Raw genomic sequence first — 24,257 nt, 5'->3', positions numbered from 1 at the left:
TTGGGTGTAGAATGAAAAGTTTTGAACCAAATTTAATGATTTTGGTATTGTCTTCTGCGGAAGATGCTCTTTCTAATGATGTAAAAAAATGTATAACTTTTAGAACACAAGGTACTGAAAATCCACCGTTCCACTTTTTGGGGGACACCCGGTATACAGTGCAAGACGAAGCATTCAAAGGACGTAGTAAGTTCAACGTGGTTTATTACCAAGCTTTCGGTCTTTTCTTTACAGACCTTCATCAGGGCTGTATAGAAGTAATACATAAGATGACTTACTGGACGTATACATATAAAAACATAGTTGCGCCCACTAGCACTGAATAAATAATGAAGGAGCTACACTGTTTCTGTACACAGTCAGGACCCCTTCTCACACTCTCTCTCTCCCTGATAATACATGTGTATACTATATATATATATATATATATATATATATATATATATGTATATATATATATATATATATATATATATATATATATATATATATATATATATATATATGTATATATATCTACTCAGTTATGCGAAATAAAAGAACCTCAATTATTCGTGATTTTAGGGATTTGTTTCCAGTGTAGTTGAAAGTTAGTCTGAAAAGAAGGAGTAAAATGTTCTAAATCATAGCAATGAAAATCTTATCAAAATCAAATAAAAAATAAGGAAGTTATTACTTTTTAAGTTTTGCTCTTTTTTTTTCCAGGAAACACCTCTTGAACAGTCAATATGAATATGCATATAATGAAGTGATGATATCATCCCCTCACAACTTGTCACATACTTTGTACATAAAATTCTGAAATTTCCAGTTTTTCATTCAAATGCAATTACATCCCAGTCTCAAATCTTGATATATCTGACTGATCATTATTCTGAATTTATTCAACCAGAAATAACACAATGTTTTACACTTTTATAAGAGAATCATTGAAATTTTATCATTTTTTTTTTGTACACAATCAAAACTGAAAGGGGATAACATCATCAACTTACTGATTTGCATGTTCATATCAATTTTATGGAACTGTTCTGCAGAAATTAGCAAAACTTCACAATTTCGTAACTTCCTTAATTTTCGTCCTATTTTGATCAAAACTTTGACTGCTGTTCTCGTAAGATTTTACTGTACTCCTTCTCACTAGATTAACTTATAACTGGACTCATATCCCCCTCTAAACAATAATCATTTATGCAGCAGGCATAACTTAACCTTGGAATCTAAATTTAGCTGCTGTCTAAAGTAATAATCACTACTTAGAACTGAAAGAAGTAAAGGTAAATAGAACAAGCATATGATATTTTCTGCATCTCCAAAGGAGTATTTCGTGATTTGACAAGTCATTGTAAGGTTGCTTCTTGCATTGCTATGGCAGTTTGCAAAATATAATGGCATAGTAACGCTAATTAGTTCTTTATTAATCTTCTTTGTAAGCCTATAGAGTGCACACGCGTGCTTGTGTGTTTCCTTGATTTACCCCCCCCCCCCCCAAAAAAAAAAAAAAAAAAAAAATCCCAGGCCCAGCGAAACTCAAACAATAATAGGTCTGCCTTATGCAGTTCTGTGGTACAGGTAAACACAGGTTCACACAGGTCCACCCACCAACACCCCTCGAAACTCCGGCCAAGAGTTCTGTGGGCCCAACCCCGTCGCTCCATAAAGTCCCTTTAAACAGCGCCATCTCTAGCTTGTGAGTCCATTGCACGTACTAAGTGGCCGACCGACCTCGTATTTTCCAGAAACGATATCCAGTCTCATATTACAGCATGGCTCTTGCACGCACGTCTCTTCTGAAAATTTGGCGACCGGTGCTGGCTGCGAGGTCAGAATAATTTCTGTAATTTTGCCAAAAATGTACGGAACCATATCATGACGTGTAAACCGAAGTAATAAAGCGTCTTGATGTTGTTTTTTGATGTTGCGAAGCTGTGTCTCAGGCAGCGTCTGTACAGTCCCACACATTAGGTAACATGTTTGCTGAACTTGTGACGTTGTGTAACGAGACCAGAGAATAGAGTGTCTAGAAGTTAGTACATTACATTAGTAGTAGGGCCTACTGTATACGGGGGGGGGGGGGGGGGTGGTCTGTCAAACTTCTTGTACAACAATCTATCTCAATGTTCACTTTGTTAAATACATCTATTGTTATGATAAGATAACCACCTAGAATGCGTCAGGCAGGCCTGGCCAGAATTTGGTCAGGCGATTTTCTTGGGGTCCAGATCAGATGCAGATCGCCAGATGCTAGTTTGATGCTCGTTCAATTGATGACTGTCAATGGCACAATGCGGGTTACCAAGGCTACTGAAAAATTAACCGCACCAGCGACCCTAACTGCGCCAGGGTTACTGAAAAATGCACCACGCCATACCTTGTTGGCGCAAGGTTGCATCAGGAATGTTGTTTCGCCTGTTGGTAATCAAATTCTGGCAAGTCGGTACTTGCATCCAACCCCAGTGATTACATTTAATCACTGCTTCGGCACAGACAGAACAGAGATTTTGTTTTTCTTTTTGCATTTTTGCGGATACCATTGAACACACTCTGAGCTGAGCTTGCGATAAGCAAAAAATCTCGTAGTTGTAGCACTGTAGTGTAAATAACAGAATGACATATTTCTCAATTTTTTCTAGTGCTTTTTCGGCAACCCTGATTCTTGTGATATTAACTTTGCACTTTATGAAATACACGCTTTAGAAAATTTGTGCCGATACTGCTTTTTTACGGCGAAATGTGGAATTTTTGACGGATTTTCGGAGTTGACTAGGGGACTGATTTTCCTGCTAGTGAACGACAGTGCAAGTATATGAAATGATGTGATATGTGTGTGTTGTAACAATAGAATTTGCTGGCTTATGTGATTAGTGATTGTAAGTGACTGTATTCGGGTTGACCAGTGGTATGTTGCTGAAAACTGGTAGGTTTACTCTATTTTCCATATTCAATCGGAAATTCACTCTGCTGTGTGGACTTTCCCAATGGCAAGTAGAAAACAGTGTAGAATTCCCAGTTTTCCATTTTTAGAGACAGTAAGGGTTTATATTATACAGGGGAAACTCGGTATAACGAACACTGCTATAACGAGATATCAGTTATTACGAGGACATTTTCCCGGTCCCAAATTTCCTTCCACACAAGTCTATGTGAAATGCTACTCTTATAGCGAGATCGGCTATAACGAAATAACTGCTATAACGAGATAATTTTTGTGATTTCCAAACAAAGAAAAACATAGCCAATCAAACCTGATATAGCGAGGTAAAGCAAAATGTCTTCGGGTAAAGCTTTACTTCGCCTGTGCTATCGTTCCGAGATTGTAAAGCTCGATGCGCCAAAAACTGTCTTGTACACACATATTTTCTTCAGTTCACTCTACAGCTAGCATCGCATGTTGTACGTGTATACGAAATGTGTGTGTGTTTGATACATGCAGAAAATGTGGTGGGACGGCCGTATACATGACATCATCATGACGTTTAGCAAGTGTGAGGCAATCTGATGCTGTGATTGGCTTTCTACGTAGGGAATTCCCCATCTTCACACACACGCAGTCATGATGTACATACAGAATGTGTCACACACACACAGACACACAGCATTGTGCAGACCATATTCAAGCTTTCCACACACACCCATACCATAACCACACACCAATCTACAGGCGATCTTCACACAATCGCAAGCTACATATCGATTTACACATTCAAACATCTACAATTTATAAGAAAAACATTCTTGATATCGGATTTCATTGGCGAAAAAACATCTTCTTACCCATAAAGGTGAGTAATTACCTCACACTCATTACCAATTAAGTTATCAGTATTGATTGAAAGATGATGGGTAGTCCCACATGTGCAAATTAATGTCATGTTATGCTTTCTTTTATGCCTACTGATATAACGAGATATCGGCTATAACGAGGAAAACGACTCGGTCCCGACCATCTCGTTATATCGAGTTTCCACTGTAATTATTTAGACCACAAAACTTGGCATGCATATCTTCATATGCTCAAGGAATGGGTGAAGCTTGCCCATTTCGTGATTTATTCCTGTTATACACCATTTTGCCTGCTTTTGCGGGTAAAACGGCCTTCAAACTCTGCTAACCTGCAAGACGCAACAGTCATGTTCAAACCACTGAACTCGCGTGTGCGCAGCAGGTAGATCGCACACAGCGCACAGTCAGTGGCGGATCCAGAGGATGCGCACTGGGCGCGCGCCCCTCCTCTGTATTTTGTGTTAAAACAAAAGAACTAAAAAAGAAAAAATGAGGGGGGGGGGTGTGTGTCCCCTGCCCCTTTAACTTTGTAAGCCTCCCCTTTACGGAATGCCTGGATCCTCCCCTGCGCACAGCAGTGTGAATGGAAGATACCTGTCTCTGTTGTGAGGGGTTGACTATATAAACTAACCGTTCAGTTAACATGGGGTCACCAAACAAGAGACAGATTTATCGGTCTAGGTAAGGAAATGGTGCAATTCAGTCTGGTATTCATGCAAGGGAGGTCTGCATGACTATCATTAGTTATTGAAGTTATAAAAATGGGGGGGGGGGGGTAAGACTTCCTCATATCAAGTTCTCTAAATACCCTAGACATGTAGTGCTGAGTAGTGCATTGTTAAAGCAATATTTGTGTACTATATCCATGTTGATAATGATATCTCAAATTTCGCAAACCAAAGTGCACCTAAGTCATGAGATACACTCAGTACCTCATTTTCAGTCGCTCAAATAGATTTGAATCAAATCGGTCATCGGGAAGCATCAATATTGATGTTGACTTTGATGCTGTCACTCTAAATAACTCACTCTTCCTTGAGTGATCACAGCATACACTGCCTGCACTATGAATCTTAGACTGACATTAGCCATCTAATACTGTAAAACATGATATATATTCGCGGCATGAATTTTTCGCGAATTGGAGCCGACGGCCTTTTTTGCGGCATGAAATTTTCGCGAACTGCCACTGGCATTCACTGCATATAGTGTACAAAAGAACTTTCGCGTGCATTTTAATTTCGCGAATCTTCACGCTCGCGAAATTTGCGAAATTAAAATGCACGCGAACATTTCTCGTTTTACAGTATTATGTGACAAATCTTGATTTAGTCAACGCCACAAGAAAACTTAAGTTTTGCGGGAAGACAGGGCCTTACTGTTTGTTACCCCTCTTTGTACTTTGTCTTTGATTTCAGCCAAGTAAGGATGTACCCTGGAGAATATGGATCTGGATCTGGACAGGTAAAGCCATCCTAATATTATTTTTACTATCTTTTTATTTTTCATCAAGAGCTTCCAGAAGCTCCCTCCAAAAGACTTAAGAACCGTCATTCTGAGTTCTTTGCAGTCTGTGACGTCAGAACCATGTCAGACTCTAGAACTCTATACTGGTAGTTTGTGTTGCTCATGTTTAGTGGGCCCTGTGATAAACCAACACTGTGACTTTAGAGATTAAGGTCTGATATGACAATGAACTGTTGTTATAGCAAACTCCTGGAAGGACCAGTTAAATAATGGTGTATTGTGATTTTTTTAGATCGTGGTTTAGAAACACTAAGATACAATAAAGCTTTAGACATTGGGACAAGGAGACATTGATTCATGATAAGAGTTTTATGGGCTCTAGGGCAAGTACCCCTGGACAATTACCCCAGACCCTTTCCCTGACCCTAACCCTAATCCTAATCCTGAATCTAATTCTACCCTAACCCAAACTCTAACCCTGAACCTAACCCTAACTCTAATCTTTACTCTAACCTTAACACTAACCAGTATTTAGCCATGGGGTAATTGTCCTCAGGGATAATTGCCCTGATATGGTTTTATGTTATATATTAAATCCGTGTTCTTTTTATCTGAGGCTACATACATATGCAATGTACATAATTCAGCCATAAATGATCAACTTTTTAGATATCACTGATCTGCAGCTAAATTGTCACTATAAAAGAAAATTATCAAGAAGACTTTCTGATTGGACTGCATCATTCTCTCACATCTGTAATTATTATGTCACTCTTGTGTATGCCTCTCTTTCAGGGTGGCGGTACTGGAGGTTCAATCCGTGATGCTGGTGGCGCTTTTGGCAAGATGGAGGCAGCACATGAGGAGCAATACTTCAGAAAACTGGTATGTTAACATTTAAACACATCCTTTTTTTTTCATCAAGCATATGACACATACTTTTTTTTGTTCTTCTTCGTCAACAACTTTTGTTTGATTTCCTTCAAATCATTAATAATTCAATGAGAGAAATGATAACAGTATGCAGTTGATTTAGAAAAAAAACACTATTAAATAACATAGCAAACAGAAACACAAAACATACATGTGCGCAGCACACAACACACACTGTCACACGTGCGTGACGCATACATGCACACACACTGTCACACACACTCAGACATGCACCCATACATGCATTGATGTGTGGGATAGACCTGTGTTAACTCATATTGTTCTGTGTACCCTGCAAGTTGGCTTCCATACCCCACGGTTTCATGGAACGAAGCCATCCATAGTATTGTGTTGTTCCCCACATACCTCATATACACCTTGCACAGACACAAACAAAACATTTTAAGATCACACCACATGTGCACGTATACACATACGAGTACACGTGTACGTGCACGTGTATGAAACTAATACTGAATCAAGAAAGAAGCAAAAAGGATCAACATTTATATGTCCCCTAAAAAAATTATATCCCCCATCTTGTAGTTGATGTTCCCTTTTCATTTCATGCACACAACTTCCTGTACATGTAGTACCTATTTTTTTAATGAATATATTGAAACATATTTTATTGTGAAATCTTCCTGTATTAAAGCAGTACTGGAAACCATTAAACAGAAGCAAAGAATAGAAGGAGCATTAATACGAATGTGTGTGAATATGATAGTTGGTTGCTCAATCTGTGTGAAGCAAAGAAATACAATATATTTAGATTGATTTGTGACCAGCATCTTCAGTGTCATTAAATTGTAGATACTGAAAAACTATCATTCATTTTTATATGAATAGGCAATGCATCTTACTTATAAAGACTCAGACCCAATAAATTTCTCTGCCAAGTAATTTTTGTAGCAGTTATTTTCCATTTGAAGAAATGCAATGAATAGTTTTTGTTTTGGTTTTTTTTTTTTAAAGTCATGAGCATGATACTGAATTTTTCATCTTTTATGCAAATGTTCACTTCCCATATCAAATATTAAATCTGATTGTTGCTATCCCAATTACTAAACTTTGATCGGTTCTTGAGATCCAGTCACAATTCAGCATATTGTGGATTGCATTTCATCATCTTTGTTGCTGGTATGCATTATTGTTGTGCCATTGTTACTACTGCATAAATTTGTGGGTTAAGCAGATTGTGACATTTTAGATGCGTTGGACACGCAAGTAAACTAAAGAAACCACTTCAAGTATGTTTTTCCATCCCACTTTAACCAATGGAACCACTTCAAATATGTTTTTCCGTGTCACCTTTTTTTTTTTTATTGTTTCAGTTAGTTGCTGGCTGCTTTTGGATAAAAACTCTTTGCCAAGTAAATTCTTGCAGTGGAATATGGCTTAAAACTTCCCACATAAGGGAAAGTCACAACCTCTTTACACATGAAAGATGCCTCCTCAGTTAAGTACAAAGAGCATGATGGTGAAATCTCATTCAAATGGACTGTTTCAAAAACGTTTCTGAAAATAGATGATCCTGACCCCTTCAGTGGTTCACCCCAGATAATTTGTAGTAATGGTCAGTGAACAGCATCAACGAGTCAAATCATGGACAAAATATTCAGTGAGATCTCCTGCATTCATGTGAGAACATTTTGCTTTGTATCCCTTCCAGCAAGCCGAGCAGCTCAAGGCCCTGAAGAAGCACCACGATGAGGAGATCGAAGCCCACGAGAGAGAAATCAAGAGGCATGAGGAGTCCATTCATAGGCTAAAGAAGCGAGTTAGCGAAATTGACCAGAAAAAGGATGGCAGTGATAGCGATTAACTGTATTATGTCCATATAGCTTTATCCACCTCCTCTTCACTCTTTCTTTCTACCTTACCTGGCGTTCTACCCTGCCTAACGATTGCAAGTTCTTCAGGCAATGCAAAGCACTCAAAATGGATCTCTCGTGGATCTGACATTGGACAGAAACGCGGCCTGTCGAGATGTCAATGCTTTTGACTAAGTGCATGCATAGCATAGAGCTGAGAGATGAGTAAAATCAAATCAGGGTCAGTTGTGTTTTACCCTCTTGTCAACCTACTCTCCTAGATCATGTGTATTCACCCACAAATGAACCAAAATTATGATTTCTTTTTTAGATACCTAGAAACTTTTAGGCAAATTTAAACTGTCTTAGGTCTATAATCATCGTTAGAAAGAATTATCGGGTATAGACATGTGTAATACACGACTCCACTTTAAGCAGGTAGACTGTATTAATCTGTCAGGTTATGATTATCTGCATTTGAATGCCAGCAGCTTACAGCCATCCGGTGTCTTTAAGTCCATGTACCATTAATCTGAAAAAAAGATCAATTATTCAGTATGCGTTATGAGACCTGTGAGTATAGCAGTTTCGCTGTCAGTCATTCTAAAAAAAAAAAGGCACCATTGAGAAAATGGACGAGCTGGCTCAAAGCAAAGTCGAAGAGGAGGTTGTAATTTGTTTGTGATGCATGTATGAGGTTTGAATAAATTCAAAAGTCACAATATCTGAAATCTGCTGGTTTAAGTTGTGTACACTAAATACTAATCAAGATGTGTTTCTTTTATGAATGGTGATTCACAGTTGTGTGTGGGTTTTTTTGTTTTTTTTTTTGTAAGTGGGCTGTTAATTCAAAGCTGGCCTTTGCTTCTGATATGGGTCACTGCTTTAGTGTAGCGTTGTGATATTAGTGAATGAGGACATTTGGGTTGAACTGATATTCGTTGCTTCTGTCTGTGTGTTGGTGACTGATTTTATGAAACCTCTTTCATACTGTGGTGTTGTATAGATGGTACTTGATGGTATGCCTGCATGTTTGGTGTCTGTATGCTGGTTTGCATGTGTGTGTGAAATTGTAATGTTTTACGAGAAACACGCCACAAAGAAATGCCCAGGAATCCCACTGCATCTTTGATAATGGAATGGTTTGAATGTAATGAGTAGCACAAATAAAACATGTAAGTTATGTAAACGGAGAACCAAGGACGTCCTCGCTCTGCAGACCATTCCAAACGGTCTGCTTTTTTATGTAGGGGTACATGTTTGTAGGTCCTCGATTAGCATTATTGTAATAAGTCTTCGGTTGACGAGAGTCCTAATGACACACAGGTCCTCAGTTATGTGGCAAAATTCTTATGGGTAAAACAGGTCCTCGGTTTCCACCATAGACGCGTATGTGTGTGTGTGTGTGTGTGTGTGTAGTTTGAAGATCTCTGGAAAAGATAACTAAAAGTAGCCAGATGATGTCAGACAAGAATACTGAAACTCATGAGTGCCACCAAGGAGACAATATCTCAGATCTTGACTTCTTGACTTTTCCGATCCAAAGATGTTGAGATGATGAAATCTCACAACTTGCCCTCAATATCCTTCTATCAATTTGCTACTATATCTATATGTCCCAAAACTACCTTGGAATTAAATTTTTCTTGAATTTGTGAGTTGCATGAGTGATTTCTGCCTTGAAGGATGTGTCGAAAACAAAGTCTGTGATAAAAACTTGTTTCAGGAGTCAAGTGAAAGAAATCTTACGCTTTGGAATTTATGTAAAATGAGTGACACTTCGTAAACAGAACATTCGTGAGATATTATATGCAAACAAGTTCTGTTTTAGGTATTTTCATTTCAACAAGGAAAATGCAATGTTACAGCAATTCAGTTCAATGCACTTTAATCACATTTCATGTAAATTTGATTTCCAGTCATCTATATATTCCATGCTTACATTATAGCTGATAAATAGCAACATAGCAAGATTTATGAAAACAAATCAAGATGAATGATACATAATTCTTTTAACACTACCATATAACGAGAGTAATATACAAGAAAAATGATTAGCAAAAAAAAAATGTATGAAATAAGAAATCCTCTTGAAACAGGGCTTGTATTGTGTGGAACTATATATCATTGAAAAGGAATATGAAAACTGAAGTGACATGTTCATCAAGATATTCATGATTCTGTTATCCGAAGATTTATATAAGTATACATGTATATACAAATATATATATATATATATATATATATATATATATATATATATATATATATATATATATATATATATATATAATATGTATATGAGTATATGAATATAAGAACGACCCAAGTCCAATTTTTGGCCAAATTCAGTTTGACATGGGAAATTGTAGCTTGTGCATGGACTCATCTTGTGTATAAATGATAAATCCTAATTACCCCCGGAAGTGCCTGAAATAAATGAGTTAAATCTTATATGAATGTAAGAATGAAGGACTTGGGTCATTCTTACATTCATATTATAGCGCCCTCTCTCGTCCTTCTCTCATCTCTATAGCAGAATATCATGTATATGAATCAAAGAACGACCCAAGTCCATCACACAAAATGGCCTCTCCACAATTAATGTTAATGTTAATTGTCATAATAATATATGTTCTATTTTGTATATACAATGTTGCCATCCCATCACAGTTAAATAGAATATTATTGGACAAACAAAAAAGATATGATTTTTTTTTTTTTAGTTTACTCGAAATGGTCTTCCATGGACTTGGATCGTTCTTATATTCATATATATATACTTATATAAATCTTCGGATAACAGAATCATGAATTTCTTGATGCACATGTCACTTCAGTTTTCATATTCCTTTTTAAAACAGATGAGATTAAAGGGGAATGAACCCCAAATGTATAGATGAATTCAGTGAATAGGGGCCTATGTCAAAACCAGCAATAATCACATCAGTGAAGTTTGAGAAAACTCACACAATCAGTTCAAAAATTGTCCCTGGATGAGAAAACTACAGCTATTATACTGAAATGCAAAAATATAAAGATGATTTTACAAAATGTTCCTTTTCAATGAAAGATAGCCATAGGCCTATATATTCTCTTAACTTGTATATCGTCGGCCTCATGCCAAAAGGGCCTTAACACCATAGACTTTGTACACTATTAGTGCCCTTTTGGCATGAGGACGATGATATGGCATATGTTAAGGTTACTCCTATGTTTTCTGAGAGGTAAGTCAAGTTCTTTTCAATATTTGCTAGAAAAATTAAAACATATTGAATTCTCTATATATCTTCTTTGTTCTAATGACCACGTGTGGGTAGGCCCCTATGCCATATTGGCCTACAAACCAATATCATGCAGTGATCAACTCGCTAACACCTCTAAGTTGTTTTATACACAATGTACCTACGATGCCTACATAAACTACTAGTATCAATTATCCTCCCCTCTCCCTCTCATCTCTCTCCTATGATTGTATCAACCAAATCAACCATGCCTTCTATAGCATAACTGTAACTCTCCCTAGACCCTACCCCCCCCCCCCCGCTTCCGAAAAGTCACCTTTGCTAGATTATTGCAACACAAAACATCATGCAAATATAGCACAAATGTTTCTGTTTGACATCAGATGTTACAAAAGGATAATTAGTGATGATTTCTATGTCGTTCCATGGAAGACCGGTGATGCTGTGGTTGATGGCTGAGTTGCACATGTACTGTTTCGTGAAACATATGAAATTCATCTACCATTTCTGTAATTCCTATTTCATCAGCACCTTACTATGGATGTATAGTGACAAGACTTTCTGTGAGTTGTTGTTGAGTTTTTTATACACTTTTATAAATACGTGGGAAAATAATGTGTTTCATTATCCGACCACGGAAATGCTGAATCACGCTCTTTGCCATTGACAAGTGCATGTTTATGTGGCTCGGTGGCGAATTGCATTGTATCCCAGACCCCGCCCATCAATCATCCCCCGCCCGCCCGCCCATACCATGACCATGTTATCAGCTGGACTCTTCGCTTGGGAGTGTGAAAAAGCGAGCACAACTTCACGTTACTCCTTCGCAGGCGCTCGCAGACTAGCAACGCTACGCTCGTACTACATCGTGCTGCAGGTGCATGCTCATCTTCTTGCAAATAGGGGAATTCCGGATCAATATCGAATCGCACAACAAGCTGGAAGGATGGCGGCAAATTCCGCAAAGTCTGGGCTGAAAGTGGTTCTGTTCCTTGGAACATGTCGCGAGGGGCGACTGGGCATCCGAATTGCCAACTTCATGATTGACCAGCTGAAGAAGAAGGGTCACGAAGTGGAATTTCTAGGTAAATACTATACTACTTGCCGTGCACATACACTTGCACCATAGCAATCTCTTCTACTCATACCACTCCCACACCCCACTACCAGGGATGGCCGAGAGCTTCGGCCGGTGTTCCCTTGGAGTAACTCTGGGGCGCTGTAACCAGCGTCTCTGGTGCGGTTACCTTTGGGGTAGACAGAAAATCCGTCTGTCCGGAGGAGTCTTTTTCATTTTTTGACTTTATCGGCTCTCCTCCGTAGGTTGTATAGGAGGGGATCTGTGAAGCCAGACGCATTCTCCACAGAACATATCCCCGACTTTCGTTCAACCTTTTTGTTTGGGTAGATCAGTGTAGATCGTAGATACAGTCAGTACGGTATTCCACAGACGGGTCTTTCTCAGGACTGGGGATACTGTTGTAAATATCATACAAGCCCTTGTGCTGTGTTAGTGTAGCTTACCTCCAACATGAATATTTGTAGCATTTCATGCATTCTTGTTTACCAGGTACTGAATATTAAAGTCCTCCCTATAAATATGTGTAATATGCCTATGGTGGTTACGCATAAAAGTTTTATTTTGTTTTGTTTTGTTTTGTTTCGCTTTTACCAGTCTTGTGCAGTGACAGGTGTTGTGTATAGGTCTTGTGTAAGATAAAATATCATGAGAAATGCTAATAAAGCAAGTAAAAGGTCGATTCTTTGGAGAGTCAGTGCAGTGGTGTTAATTGTTATTGTTAAACTTTGCATCCTCATAAAGTTTCCTTGGAGAAACAGTGAATAAACAGAAAGAAGTTTCATGAACATTGGACATGATAGAATGTATTATATAGGGCCTAGAAGGTTAGGGTACATGGAACATTCAATTTGTACATTAGCCGGACTAGACGCCGTAAGCGACTGGGCTGTGTATAGTTATTTGTACATAAGTTTTAGTATATGTAGCAACTTGCATTCAAGTAGATTACCTGAGAATAGAGATGCAATAGTGATACACTTCCCGACTATCAGTGAAAAAAAAATAAAAAATGTTGGAAAAATGTTTCTTTGGTTGATGACTAATAGCAATATAGGACCCCTTTGCCTAACCCACCAAGTACCGTAGAACCACATTTTATTGTTTGGTGCATATCTTTGTAAATATTTTTCAAATAAACTTGAAAGTCCAGTTAGTCTATAATTCTCATTTCCATTTTATACTTTACTTTTCATTTGTTTCATTCCATTTTATTAATTGATATCAACTTGGCGATCTCCTGTATTAGCTACGTATTCCATTGAGAGTTTGATAGAAAATTTTACCTCTACATGCTTATCTTACATGCTGCTTGAACACATAAAATTACATACACCAATTTATCAAACCTCATCAATTTGTAGGTGTTGTACTAGTACAAATAGACAGTAAACACTGTCTGTGATATGAGAACGTATATATATGGAAGTAAATATGTGTAATGTGTCCCATACTAAGCAATCTCAAATTGTACAAAACTACCTAGTACACATACTAGAATTTTAGCTCACCTGAGCCAATTGTAAAGGCTCAAGTTAGCCCCTTCCCAATCTTTAAAAAAGAAATGGCCAAGTTACAAGTAAGTACATGGATGACTGTGTAGTTTCAGGGGGGGGGGGGGGGGGTTCTAAATTGGGACCTAATTTGATCTTCTTCTAAAGAATACTTCTAAAGAGAGCTTGGCAAGTAAATGGGCACCATTCACCACCTTGGGGTCCCCTGGACTACAATGCCTGGGATGGGGTGTGGGGGAGGGAGGTGTGTAAGGGGGAGACAGACAAACCCTCCCCCCCCCCCAAAAAAAAAAAAAAAAAAAAAAAAATTACAGAATCTCTACAATTTATCTTCTCTCAAACTGTGATTCTATTAAGCTAAAGTAGTGCTGCTTTGTGGAATTTAGATTAGTGATGTAGCTAGTTCCAATTTTGTTTGTGACAGATGGGGGATGGGGGGGGGGGGGGGGGGGGATGGAGTGAGCCAGAGGAGGCAGAGGGGACCAAATGGGGGCAAGTTTTCACATTTTCATCTTCTTGAAATATTTTCACCAAACTGGGCAGGGATTATCACCAGGGTGATGAAATATGCATTAATGCAAATGGGCACTATTTATCTCCTGATGGCTCCAAGGGGCACAATGCCCCTGGAAGGGGGGGGGGGGAGGCAAAGCCCCCAAATTTAACCCGCACTGAGGACAAGTCCCGATTATACTCGGGCCGGGGTCTATGGGAAATGCGTGTTGAAAGCAAAATCAGTCCGTCCTCAACGGGTTAAGAAACCTTTATGCATCTTCTATCTAAAACCAGAAGAGATTCACGCTTTAGAAGTTGATGATGTGAGTAAGTAGATCGGTGACTGCAGTATCCAGTATCCAAGTTGATGACCATTTTTTAATCAATTCATCTTCTTTTTACAAAAAATGATCTGTCACGAGTGAAAGATAGAGGCGCTTTATTCAATGAGGTGAAGCCAAGTTGAATAGAGCGCCACATCTTTCACCAAGTGCAGATTAAATACACTGTGTTCTGTTTTATTATGCCATTTTGAATAAAATTCATTAAGGCTTATCATCATAGATTTCTAATTGCAAACACGCTGGTATTTTTTTTTTCAATAATATCTTTGCTATGCAAATTTAAAAAAAAAATGCTGACTCATGGACCACCAGATTTAGAGCTTTTGGTATGTATCTATCACCATACACCAGTAAGGTATTAAAATTTCATTTCTTTGCTTTGTTCTTTTTGCCCAGAATATCAAACAAAGAAAAATGCAATATCATGTTAGGTCAGAGTATTTGGGGGTTTTCTTTTGTAATTATTATTTGGGGATTTTCTTTTGTAATCATTATTCTTATTTTTGGGTGAATCATTGTCATACACTGCTACCGATACTGTAACTCAGTTGAATTAAAGAAATTTTCAAAATTTGGTATTTAAATATTTAAAAAGTGAAAAAAGCGGAGAATTCACATTTATTGTACACCTATGACACGTCAAAATGAGGAAATTAGGAGGAAAAGGTGGTTTGATTGTGGTAGTTGTTTAACAATGTAGGATCCAACTTCATTTTGATCCTAAGATTCTATGAGAGTTGTCTTACCCTGGAATGATAGGAACATAGTTTCAAGTTATCCTTGGAGTTTAAGCTTTTGAATATCAATATAAAGAATTTCTTTCACACAATTTTGTTTCTCTTCTGGTCAGTATGAAAAAGAGAAAAGATGACAAAGAAGAAAGATAGAATCTGTACAGAAACAATGATTAAAAAAAGTAGGAAGTAGTAGTAGAGATCTTAGTATTTTTCCAGTCTGTTGCAGCAATGCAACAATGAACAGCTCTCACTTCATTTTTGTTTTATTTCTAACTTTTCTGTCAACACCATAGATGCCTTGGAAATGAATCTGCCCATTCTGACCAAAGCGCTCCATTTCTACAAGGACCAATCACAGGCCCCCGAAGTACTACAGATGGCCCGCAACAAGATCGTTGCCGCAGATGCCTATGTTGTCGTCTCGGGGGAGTACAACCACTCAATCCCTCCGGGCTTGGCCAATCTCTTTGACTACTTCCCAGCATCAATTTTCAGCTACAAACCATCGGGCATTGTCTGTTACTCCCCTGGTAATACTTTCATCAGATGTCTACAAATTTCATGTCAAATCTAAAAATTTATGGAAAATTCTTCAATATGTTTGCCAAGTCCAGTTGGCATATATCAGGGCCATCCAATTCTATTCATTGTCATTGAAATAATTTGTTTATACTGCGTTTATAGTAAATGCTGATTTCAGGCTAAAAACAATCTGATAAGTGAAAAAAAATAGCATCATTAAGAATGCTACATGTGTATGAGTATATCAAAGCTCTGTTTTGAACTGCTGTCTCATGTTTGGAACAGAGCTTTTGTTGGACACTGTTGAATATTCCATTATATTTCCTATGAAATTGATGGGAGCAAAATGTAAAGTCATCACCTCTGTTTGATTTGGCTGAATGCAAGTGTAGCTGACTCAGCAAAATTTGAGGTACATTGTACTGGTAATCCGAATCCGTGCAGACTGCATTGTGCAAATAGTCAGAATGCAGTACAACAAAATATTTCAGTGGCTGGTGTTTCAGATGTAGTGAAATGTATTTTGTTTATCTATTGTGCTAAATGATTCAGCATGCCGTAAGCAGGGGTGGTTATGGCCATTTTGTGTGTATTATACAGTTACACGCTGCTATCACGGTGGCAAAATTTTAGCAACTGGCAATAATAAGTATCCAAATGCCAATTATTCCGTGTTTTGAAGTGTTCAATGTAATTGCAATGATGAATTGTGAATCATTGTTCTAAACATTTTGATATGAATTTGTACAGTAATTCACAAAGTCCATTTTCATCCACAAACTTGGCCCATGATTTTGTGGTGTCATTTGTGGACTGATAATACATAGTGCAGTGGTACTGGTGCTGATGCTGCTGAACGTTTGCTGCTGAGCTGTCGCATTGCTAAGTGCCTACTCTAAGTAACTATTTATGTCATCTGCATACATTAACTAGGTCAGTACGGTGGGATGCGCTCGGCCATGCAGCTGCGTTCCTTCCTCGGTGAAATGGGCTGCATCAGCGTCTCCAATATCTTTGGCATCCCCAAAGCGCATGAGGCTATTAGTGAGGAAGGGCGCCCTCTCAACGAGCACATGGAGAAAGGGGCGGGGCGCCTCTTGGCCCAACTGGAGTGGATGGCTCACGCTATGAAGAACCACCGCGATAAGTTTGGGACACCATAGAGGGTGCCCTCTTGTGGTGCTTTTTATTTAGTCATTATCTTTTCTTTTTTGTTGTTTTTTTGAAGCTAAACTCATGATCTTTATTTTAGTATACTTGTAGTATTTTATTAGGAGGTAAATGCATGCAATAGTGAATAATTGGTCACACCAATTTGTTACTTTCGTGAAATGTATCTGTAGTAGAAATACTCCTGTCTATTTTGACATTGTAGGGAGTCAAGTTTACATAGATCTCAGGAAATATATTATGTAATGAGGATGTAGCCATGTATTCCATTGATGTCCATGTGAGTAGTGATTATCAGTGTTTAGACGAGCATAAAATGTACTTTTGTGCCGTATTAAATGGTAAAAGCACCTGTGCTTATCAGGTCACAAATCCTTGCAAACATATATTGCTTTGTTGATAGCCTGCCCATTTGATTACATAGTGAGACATTCTGTTTATCTGCAACATATGTTTGAAATATGTACCTTATAACAACCTCTTCAACTGGGTAAGTGTAAAGGAAACCTAACAGATCACACAAATTAGCTGGCTCATTTTCTCACACTTGTATCAAAACAAGGTATCAAGCTTGGGTGCAGGCACAGGCGAAACTAACAAAGAAATTTGTTAGTGCTATGCTTATTGAAATTGTTTGTTCATAACCTCATGAATTTGGATCTGTAAGACACAAATTTTTACAAATATTTGCTTTTGGAACATTGCTGTCTCTTGACCCCTGAAACGTTTTTTTTTTTTTACTAGAATCTCGCCTGGTAAGCACCTTCCTTGAACAAGATATTCAATCTCTTGTGACCCACCAGTGATACTTTTGTACACTGACATTGATGGAGTATTATTCATAACATAGGACCCATTGGAAAAGCAAGTGTAGATGGTTGAGTTAAATAAAGACCATGTTAATGGCTATTTTTATGTGGTCATGACTTTGTAGAATGTTTTGTAATACTCTATACAATTGAACTGTGTGGAAGTTGCCAAAGAACAGAATATCTGGATTATTTGATGTGTGGATTAAGAAGAAATTACATCAACTGAGTGTACAGTCATCTGAAATACTTGTGTTATATGAAGTACTCATGGATTTGTTTCTGACAAATTTTGTGTATGCATGTAGGTGTATGTCATTTGGCCACTAATGTCTAATTTTGGAACAATAAACATTATTTTTCTCACATATAATTTTTTGCAATTCCAACATTTTTCATTTAAGTTTTCTCGCACAAACTGTATAGAAGAATGACCTCAAAGTCTTTAATATTTTGTGTCTGCATTTTAAGTGTCAATATTTATTTCATTAGCTATGAGGAAAAGACACAGTCCAGGTCATAAGCTTATTCAGCTGTGTTCATAACTATGCTAGATGACATATTCATATCAGGAATTATTGTAGGTATGCTTCAATACAGTGTACTTTATGTTCATTTACCAATACCTTTTCCGCTCATATGTGGTGAATTTATAATCTAATATAGCTGTAAAGACTTGCGTACACTTACATAATATTAAATTACAATGTGGAAGCACCTAGACTTTTAAGTACAGTACAGGTGCTTTATGGCTGCACTCTTTGCTCAATTTCTGGAAGTGCAGTGTTTTTTGAATAACCTCAATATAGTGTATCAAATGAAGGATCAGCTTAAGAAATGCATCTTTTGAAATAAAATTTGAGGAATCCTTTCAACACTTTCACCATTCATTTGCAAGTGCTTAGAAATGCTGCTGTATTAAATGTGCACTATGAATGTGATTTATTATCATTATTATTGTTATTGTCATTACAAAAGTGCATTAATTGGGATATGAAGGGCATACATAAAAGCGTTTCATTCATGAATCTTTCTATTCAATATATCATTGGAATATGAAGGGAGAATAATGATACAGACATTGTTCTTGCCTGAATTTTTTAAAGTAAAATGTGTAATGATGACAACTCAGCAATGCATATCTGTATGTGCATACATAATACATCTAAACTATATGATAACACTATCACAATGATCTTTTGTTCTGGTCAGAAATGTATATTATGTTTGTCTATAGAAAGAGAGTCTTTCATAATAAAACAGTGCTTTTTTTGATAATATAATGAATGTCAGCTTCAAAATAAGTTTCAATCATGAATATTTCTCTGACAGTGATGTCTCAAGTGTTTTTATAAATTATTGTTATATTTTATGTCATGTGAATGTAACACTCTGAATGTACAAGTACTTTCATCTGTTCTGTTGCCCAGATAGACTTTCAAAACAGCTGTTTTAACTGAGGAGCTATTGTGGTTCAATAAATAACACAGTGGACTTTCAATCCAAAGTCTGTGGTTCAAGTCTCTTTGCTGTGGCTGTTATGTCCCTATCAAGGTACTTTATCCCTATTGCCTATTCCTTTGGAGGAGACTTTGAAGGGGAATTCCAGTGCAGTTGAAAGTTAGTCTGAAAAGAAGGGAGTAACATTTTCATAGCACAACAATGAAACTGTGATCAAAATCAGATGATAAATGAGGAAGCGATGACATTTTGAAGTTTTGTACATTTTTCAGGAAACAGTTCTTGAACAGTCAATATGAATATGCAAATAGTGAAGGGATGAAGTCTTCCCCTCACAACTTGCCATACACATACACTGTAGTTTCTACATAATATAATTCTGAAATTTGCATTTTTCATTTAAATGCAATTACACCCCAGGCATAAATCCTAATATATCTAACTGATCATCATTCTGAAGTTATTCAACCAGAAATAACATCATGTTTTGCATTTTGATAACAGGAAAGAATGAATTTTCACAAGCTTTTGTACACGATCAATGGAAAATTGTGAGATGACATCATCTACTCATTCATTTACATATTCATATCAACAGGACAAGAACTCTTCTCCAGAAATTAGCAAAACTTCACAGTTTCATAACTTCCCTAATTTTTACCCAATTTTGATCAAATTTGCACTGTTGTACTCGTAAGATTTTGCTCCTTCCTATTAAACTATAACATAACTTGACTGGAATTGTCTGTCAGTTTCGCATGCTTACAAGCATTAATTTGTTGCTTCCTTAGCAACCACTTGAAATATAATCATAATACAAATACAAATAAAGAAATACAAGCACATGCAGCTTGTGGCTGGATACTGGTATCGTGAGGAAATGAAAAGAAATGGAATAAGACTATAGCTTATCATTAGGCTGAAATAAACTCACACATTTGCATTCCTCAGAAGCAGGCAGTTAGAAATGTGTTAACTTTATTTTATTTTTCTGTGGTATTACCACACACCATATATGCAGAATCATGTTGTTTTGAAATACATTTCCCTGTGAATACACGTCAATATATATATATATATATATATATATATATATATATATATATATATATATATATATATATATATATACATATTAAGTAAGGTTGTAGTGTCATCAGCTTATAACTCCCATTAATAGCTTCAAAAATGTATGCATGTCTTTGAGCAATAATTCAGTAACTATACAGTCCTTCCCATAGATGTCATCATGTATGAGTATTCAGGTTTTGCTGATTTCATGCCAAAAAGGGGATTTTGTTGCAGATTTGTGGTTGTTTGGATCAATGGGAGACTTATTTAGCTCTGACATCATCCTCTCATCGAATTTGCATATTATGTGGTTGCTGATAATATCTCCAGTCTGTGAAGACATGGGGAAATCTCAAATTCCATAGCTTTGTGATTTAGAGTCCAAGTATAATGAATATAGTGTGACATTAGACTTTAACTCAGTCACGCCAGTGCACTCCCATCAGAACAAACATGGTTATAACAAAGTTCTGGTTACAACGAAGTAAAAATTCAGGGACCAATTTTATCATCCTATATATCTTTATATACCTTACTGTTCGGCTTTAACAAAGTTTCAATATAACAAAAGAAAACCGACAGTCCCAAGGACTTAGTTATAATGGGGGTGCACTGCACAGCATCAAAAGCATATAATCAGTGACAAATTTGCTTCTTAATGCCGATTTTAGGATGTGAGAAAGCAGCATATCTGCCTCTATTAGATAAACAGATAAATAGATGTATAGATAGATAGACAGACACAGATGGGTTATAGATGTAGAGCACTTTGGTTTGATAGCAATTTCTACTTAATGAACAATATAATATGTATGAAAAATGAATACACAGAAGACTTCTGACATTAAGTTACTATGTATTTTTCATAAAGTCATACAATAAGTTTACAATTGTTCTATACATGCATTATTATTATTATTATTATTATTATTATGATTATTATTATGATTATGATTATTATTATTATTATTGTTATTATTATTATTATTATTATTATTATTATTATTATTATTATTATTATTATTATTATTATTATTATGTATCCAAGCTCAAGGATGCCATACACTGGATTGAAGTGACACAGTTATAATCTTTCAAAGTTTAATGAGATGGAAAAATGAACAATATTGCTACACCCTGGTACAAAGTGGACAATTCTTGAACATCATTTATAATGTAGTCTTGTTATTTTAAAAAAAAATACAATTTCACCCTGCTGGTGGCAGTCATGAGAGAATGGGTTTACAGGTCACAGAGCTTGCTTTAAAGGAGTAAGTTCGATCAGTTCACCTTGAAATTAATGCCACAAGAAGAGACATATCCAGGTATATGATACAGAGGAAAGGACCTAAAACCCACAACAATGTCATTGTTATATCCAGCTTATACATGTACCGGTATATCACGTACAAAAACAATATATAAAGAGTTGGGACCTGCCAATATATATATATATATATATATATATATATATATATATATATATGTGTGTGTGTGTGTGTGTGTGTGTGTGTGTGTGTGTGTGTGTGTGTGTGTGTGTAGGTGGGGATGGTTAGGTGGGGATGGTTAGGGTCATAGGTAGATGTAGTTAGGTTAGAGTAGAGTAATGGTTAGCGGGGAAATAGGTGGGGATGGTTAGGGTTAGGAAGATGTAGTTAGGCAATGGTAGAATAATGGTTAAGGGGTCAGGCAGGAATATGGTTTGTTTTGATGATATACACATATGGTTATTTTGTGCTGTACGGGGGGGGGGGGTGGTTGATAGGTTAGATAGAAAAAAATGATGAGTTTTGTTCGGTTAAGTAAAGAATGTTTTTTTTATATATGTTTTAGGAACTGCTGTATTCTCAAGAGAGTGTAAGAGAATTTATATAATGAAGTGGATATTGAGCAATCTGATCAAGTTGATCAAGATTTTTTTTCCCTTTTAAGAGTTATACTTTATCTGATATATTTATGTATATAGTGTGTGCTCTGCCAAAAAAAGAAAGAAAAAAAAAGAAGGAAGTTAAGTGAAAAAGTGATTGAGTAGCACACATTTCTTAGTCGGTGTGTGAGTGATAAGGCACATTCGGATTGGCTTGATTAGGCTGATCAAAATAGCTCTTTCTGAGAATTATGCAGATTTTTATGTCATTTCTCTTATAAAAACAGGGTATGATTTGGTAAAAAGAATCAAATATATCGTACTGTATGTTTGAAAAATGATTTAGCAGCACAAGAAAGAAGAATACAGCTGCTTTCTTTTTTTTGTTGGTGGACGTATTAATTTTATTGTTAATATGGATTTCACATTGAATGAAACTCAAATAAAAGAATATTATTTTAAAAAAAGTGTGTGTGTGTGTGTGTGTGTGTGTGTGTGTGTGTGTGTGTGTGTGACGGAGGAATGACTCGCAGACGTTGCAGTAATGTTCACTATAGCCTTTTATTCTCCCGAGCTCAGCACTCCGACTGAGTTACCAGTCTTTTTCAAGGGCTTGATGGGACGTAAACACAAAAGCAGAAAAGCAACCAATTTGCATGCATTTGAACAGAATAAGGCAAAAACAAGGCAACATAAAAGGCCAATCAAACGGAATATAGACAGCAACATGACATTCTCACCAATTTACATACATTTGAACAGAATAAGGCAAAAACAAGGCGAAAGAAAATCAAAGAAATCAAACAAATATAGACAGCAACATAACATTCACTACAACGGAAAGGCAATATTATCACATACACTGGCAGTGAAAATAATGGAACAGTAGTAGCAGTATAGTATAAGCAATAACAGCAGTAATGATTGCAATGAAATCATTCGAAATACATAGAAACCAACATAGGTTAAAACACACTGGTTACCTTTTAAGGCGTTGGGATATGCTTGCTTTCTTTTGCCTTGTAATATGATAATATAATCTTGCAATTTTTATGTATATGTGTTCAAAAGGCTTATTGCCCTCCAATATTTCTTCCAAATTTTTACTGAATAGTAATGTTTATGCTTATAACACCCATCATGTTAATGATTATCATTTATGTTATTGTGAGAACAGATATTTCTAAGAGTACAGTTTTTTTTTTTATAAAGGTCCATTAATATGGACCAAAATACCATTTGATTTGAAAATGAAACCGTCCATGAATAGTTTTAAAAGGAATTATAAATTTTTACTCCTGAATTCATATTCTCATTCAGAATAATTATTTTAATTGCAATTGTTTAATTTAAATTGTTTAATTCAATTATTTATTGTATGTCTTTTGATTTGTGCTTTTGTTCTATCCTTTTCTTTTCCTCTTTTAGTTCTTTTCTATACTCCCAATATATTGTACACAGTATTTATGTTTTCTAGGGGTCAGCAATTTACAAGGCTTATTGCTCTTCTCTGTTGACCCCCCATTCACATGAATTTACGCATCGGTTTTTGTTCTTGTTGTTGTTTTGTGTATGTGTGTGTATTTCTTTTGATATTCTTATATTTGTATCTATATATGTGTTTTCATTGTATGAATTGTTTGATGATTTTATGGCGAATGGAAATAAACTTGAATTGAATTGAAGTATATTGTTCCCTGATGCACTTAAAATTACAAATTCTGCTATCACAAATGCAGGGCTCCCTTGTAAAGCAGGCCTTTGTGGCACTGAATGGGACTACCCTGCTTTTAAAGAAGACTTACTAAATAAATAAATATTTACGTGACATGATATATAATTCGCAATTCAGAAAAAAAGAGTTTTCTCAATCACCCATTTAAAGTTGTGTTTTTCCACCAAAACAATAAATTTTATCAGCTCCCAGGGTCCTGTTCTTACGGGCAT

At 36.5% G+C, this 24,257-nt stretch overlaps 2 protein-coding genes across 2 annotated transcripts; both read left to right on the top strand.

Annotated features, from left to right (window-relative positions):
- Positions 1-1,715: 1,715 nt before the first annotated feature.
- On the top strand, positions 1,716-8,728 carry LOC139719216 (ATPase inhibitor mai-2, mitochondrial-like). The gene is made up of 4 exons (XM_071630649.1): positions 1,716-1,822; positions 5,202-5,247; positions 6,046-6,135; positions 7,856-8,728. The coding sequence occupies exons 1-4, from the start codon at positions 1,767-1,769 to the stop codon at positions 8,006-8,008; spliced, it is 345 nt and encodes a 114-aa protein (XP_071486750.1). The 5' UTR covers positions 1,716-1,766; the 3' UTR covers positions 8,009-8,728.
- Positions 8,729-12,182: 3,454 nt separating this feature from the next.
- LOC139719205 (uncharacterized) lies at positions 12,183-17,105 on the top strand. The gene is made up of 3 exons (XM_071630638.1): positions 12,183-12,327; positions 15,704-15,940; positions 16,866-17,105. Exons 1-3 carry the CDS (start codon positions 12,189-12,191, stop codon positions 17,093-17,095), a joined length of 606 nt encoding a protein of 201 aa, XP_071486739.1. The 5' UTR covers positions 12,183-12,188; the 3' UTR covers positions 17,096-17,105.
- The last annotated feature ends 7,152 nt before the right edge of the window (positions 17,106-24,257 follow it).

Source organism: Diadema antillarum, unplaced genomic scaffold (assembly GCF_040938485.1).
Source record: "Diadema antillarum isolate AM-2024a unplaced genomic scaffold, OU_Dant_1.0 scf00000009, whole genome shotgun sequence".
Taxonomy (NCBI): domain Eukaryota; kingdom Metazoa; phylum Echinodermata; class Echinoidea; order Diadematoida; family Diadematidae; genus Diadema; species Diadema antillarum.
The sequence above is the reverse complement of the archived record's forward strand: the minus strand, read 5'-3'. Positions and strand labels throughout refer to the sequence as shown.

Coding starts and splice junctions, on each gene's coding strand:
- LOC139719216 (XM_071630649.1), top strand. CDS start 1,767: ATGGCTCTTGCACGCACGTCTCTTCTGAAAATTTGGCGACCGGTGCTG. Junction 1,823..5,201: donor CGACCGGTGCTGGCTGCGAG/GTCAGAATAATT, acceptor CTTTGATTTCAG/CCAAGTAAGGATGTACCCTG. Junction 5,248..6,045: donor ATGGATCTGGATCTGGACAG/GTAAAGCCATCC, acceptor CCTCTCTTTCAG/GGTGGCGGTACTGGAGGTTC.
- LOC139719205 (XM_071630638.1), top strand. CDS start 12,189: ATGGCGGCAAATTCCGCAAAGTCTGGGCTGAAAGTGGTTCTGTTCCTT. Junction 12,328..15,703: donor TCACGAAGTGGAATTTCTAG/GTAAATACTATA, acceptor TCAACACCATAG/ATGCCTTGGAAATGAATCTG. Junction 15,941..16,865: donor CATTGTCTGTTACTCCCCTG/GTAATACTTTCA, acceptor TACATTAACTAG/GTCAGTACGGTGGGATGCGC.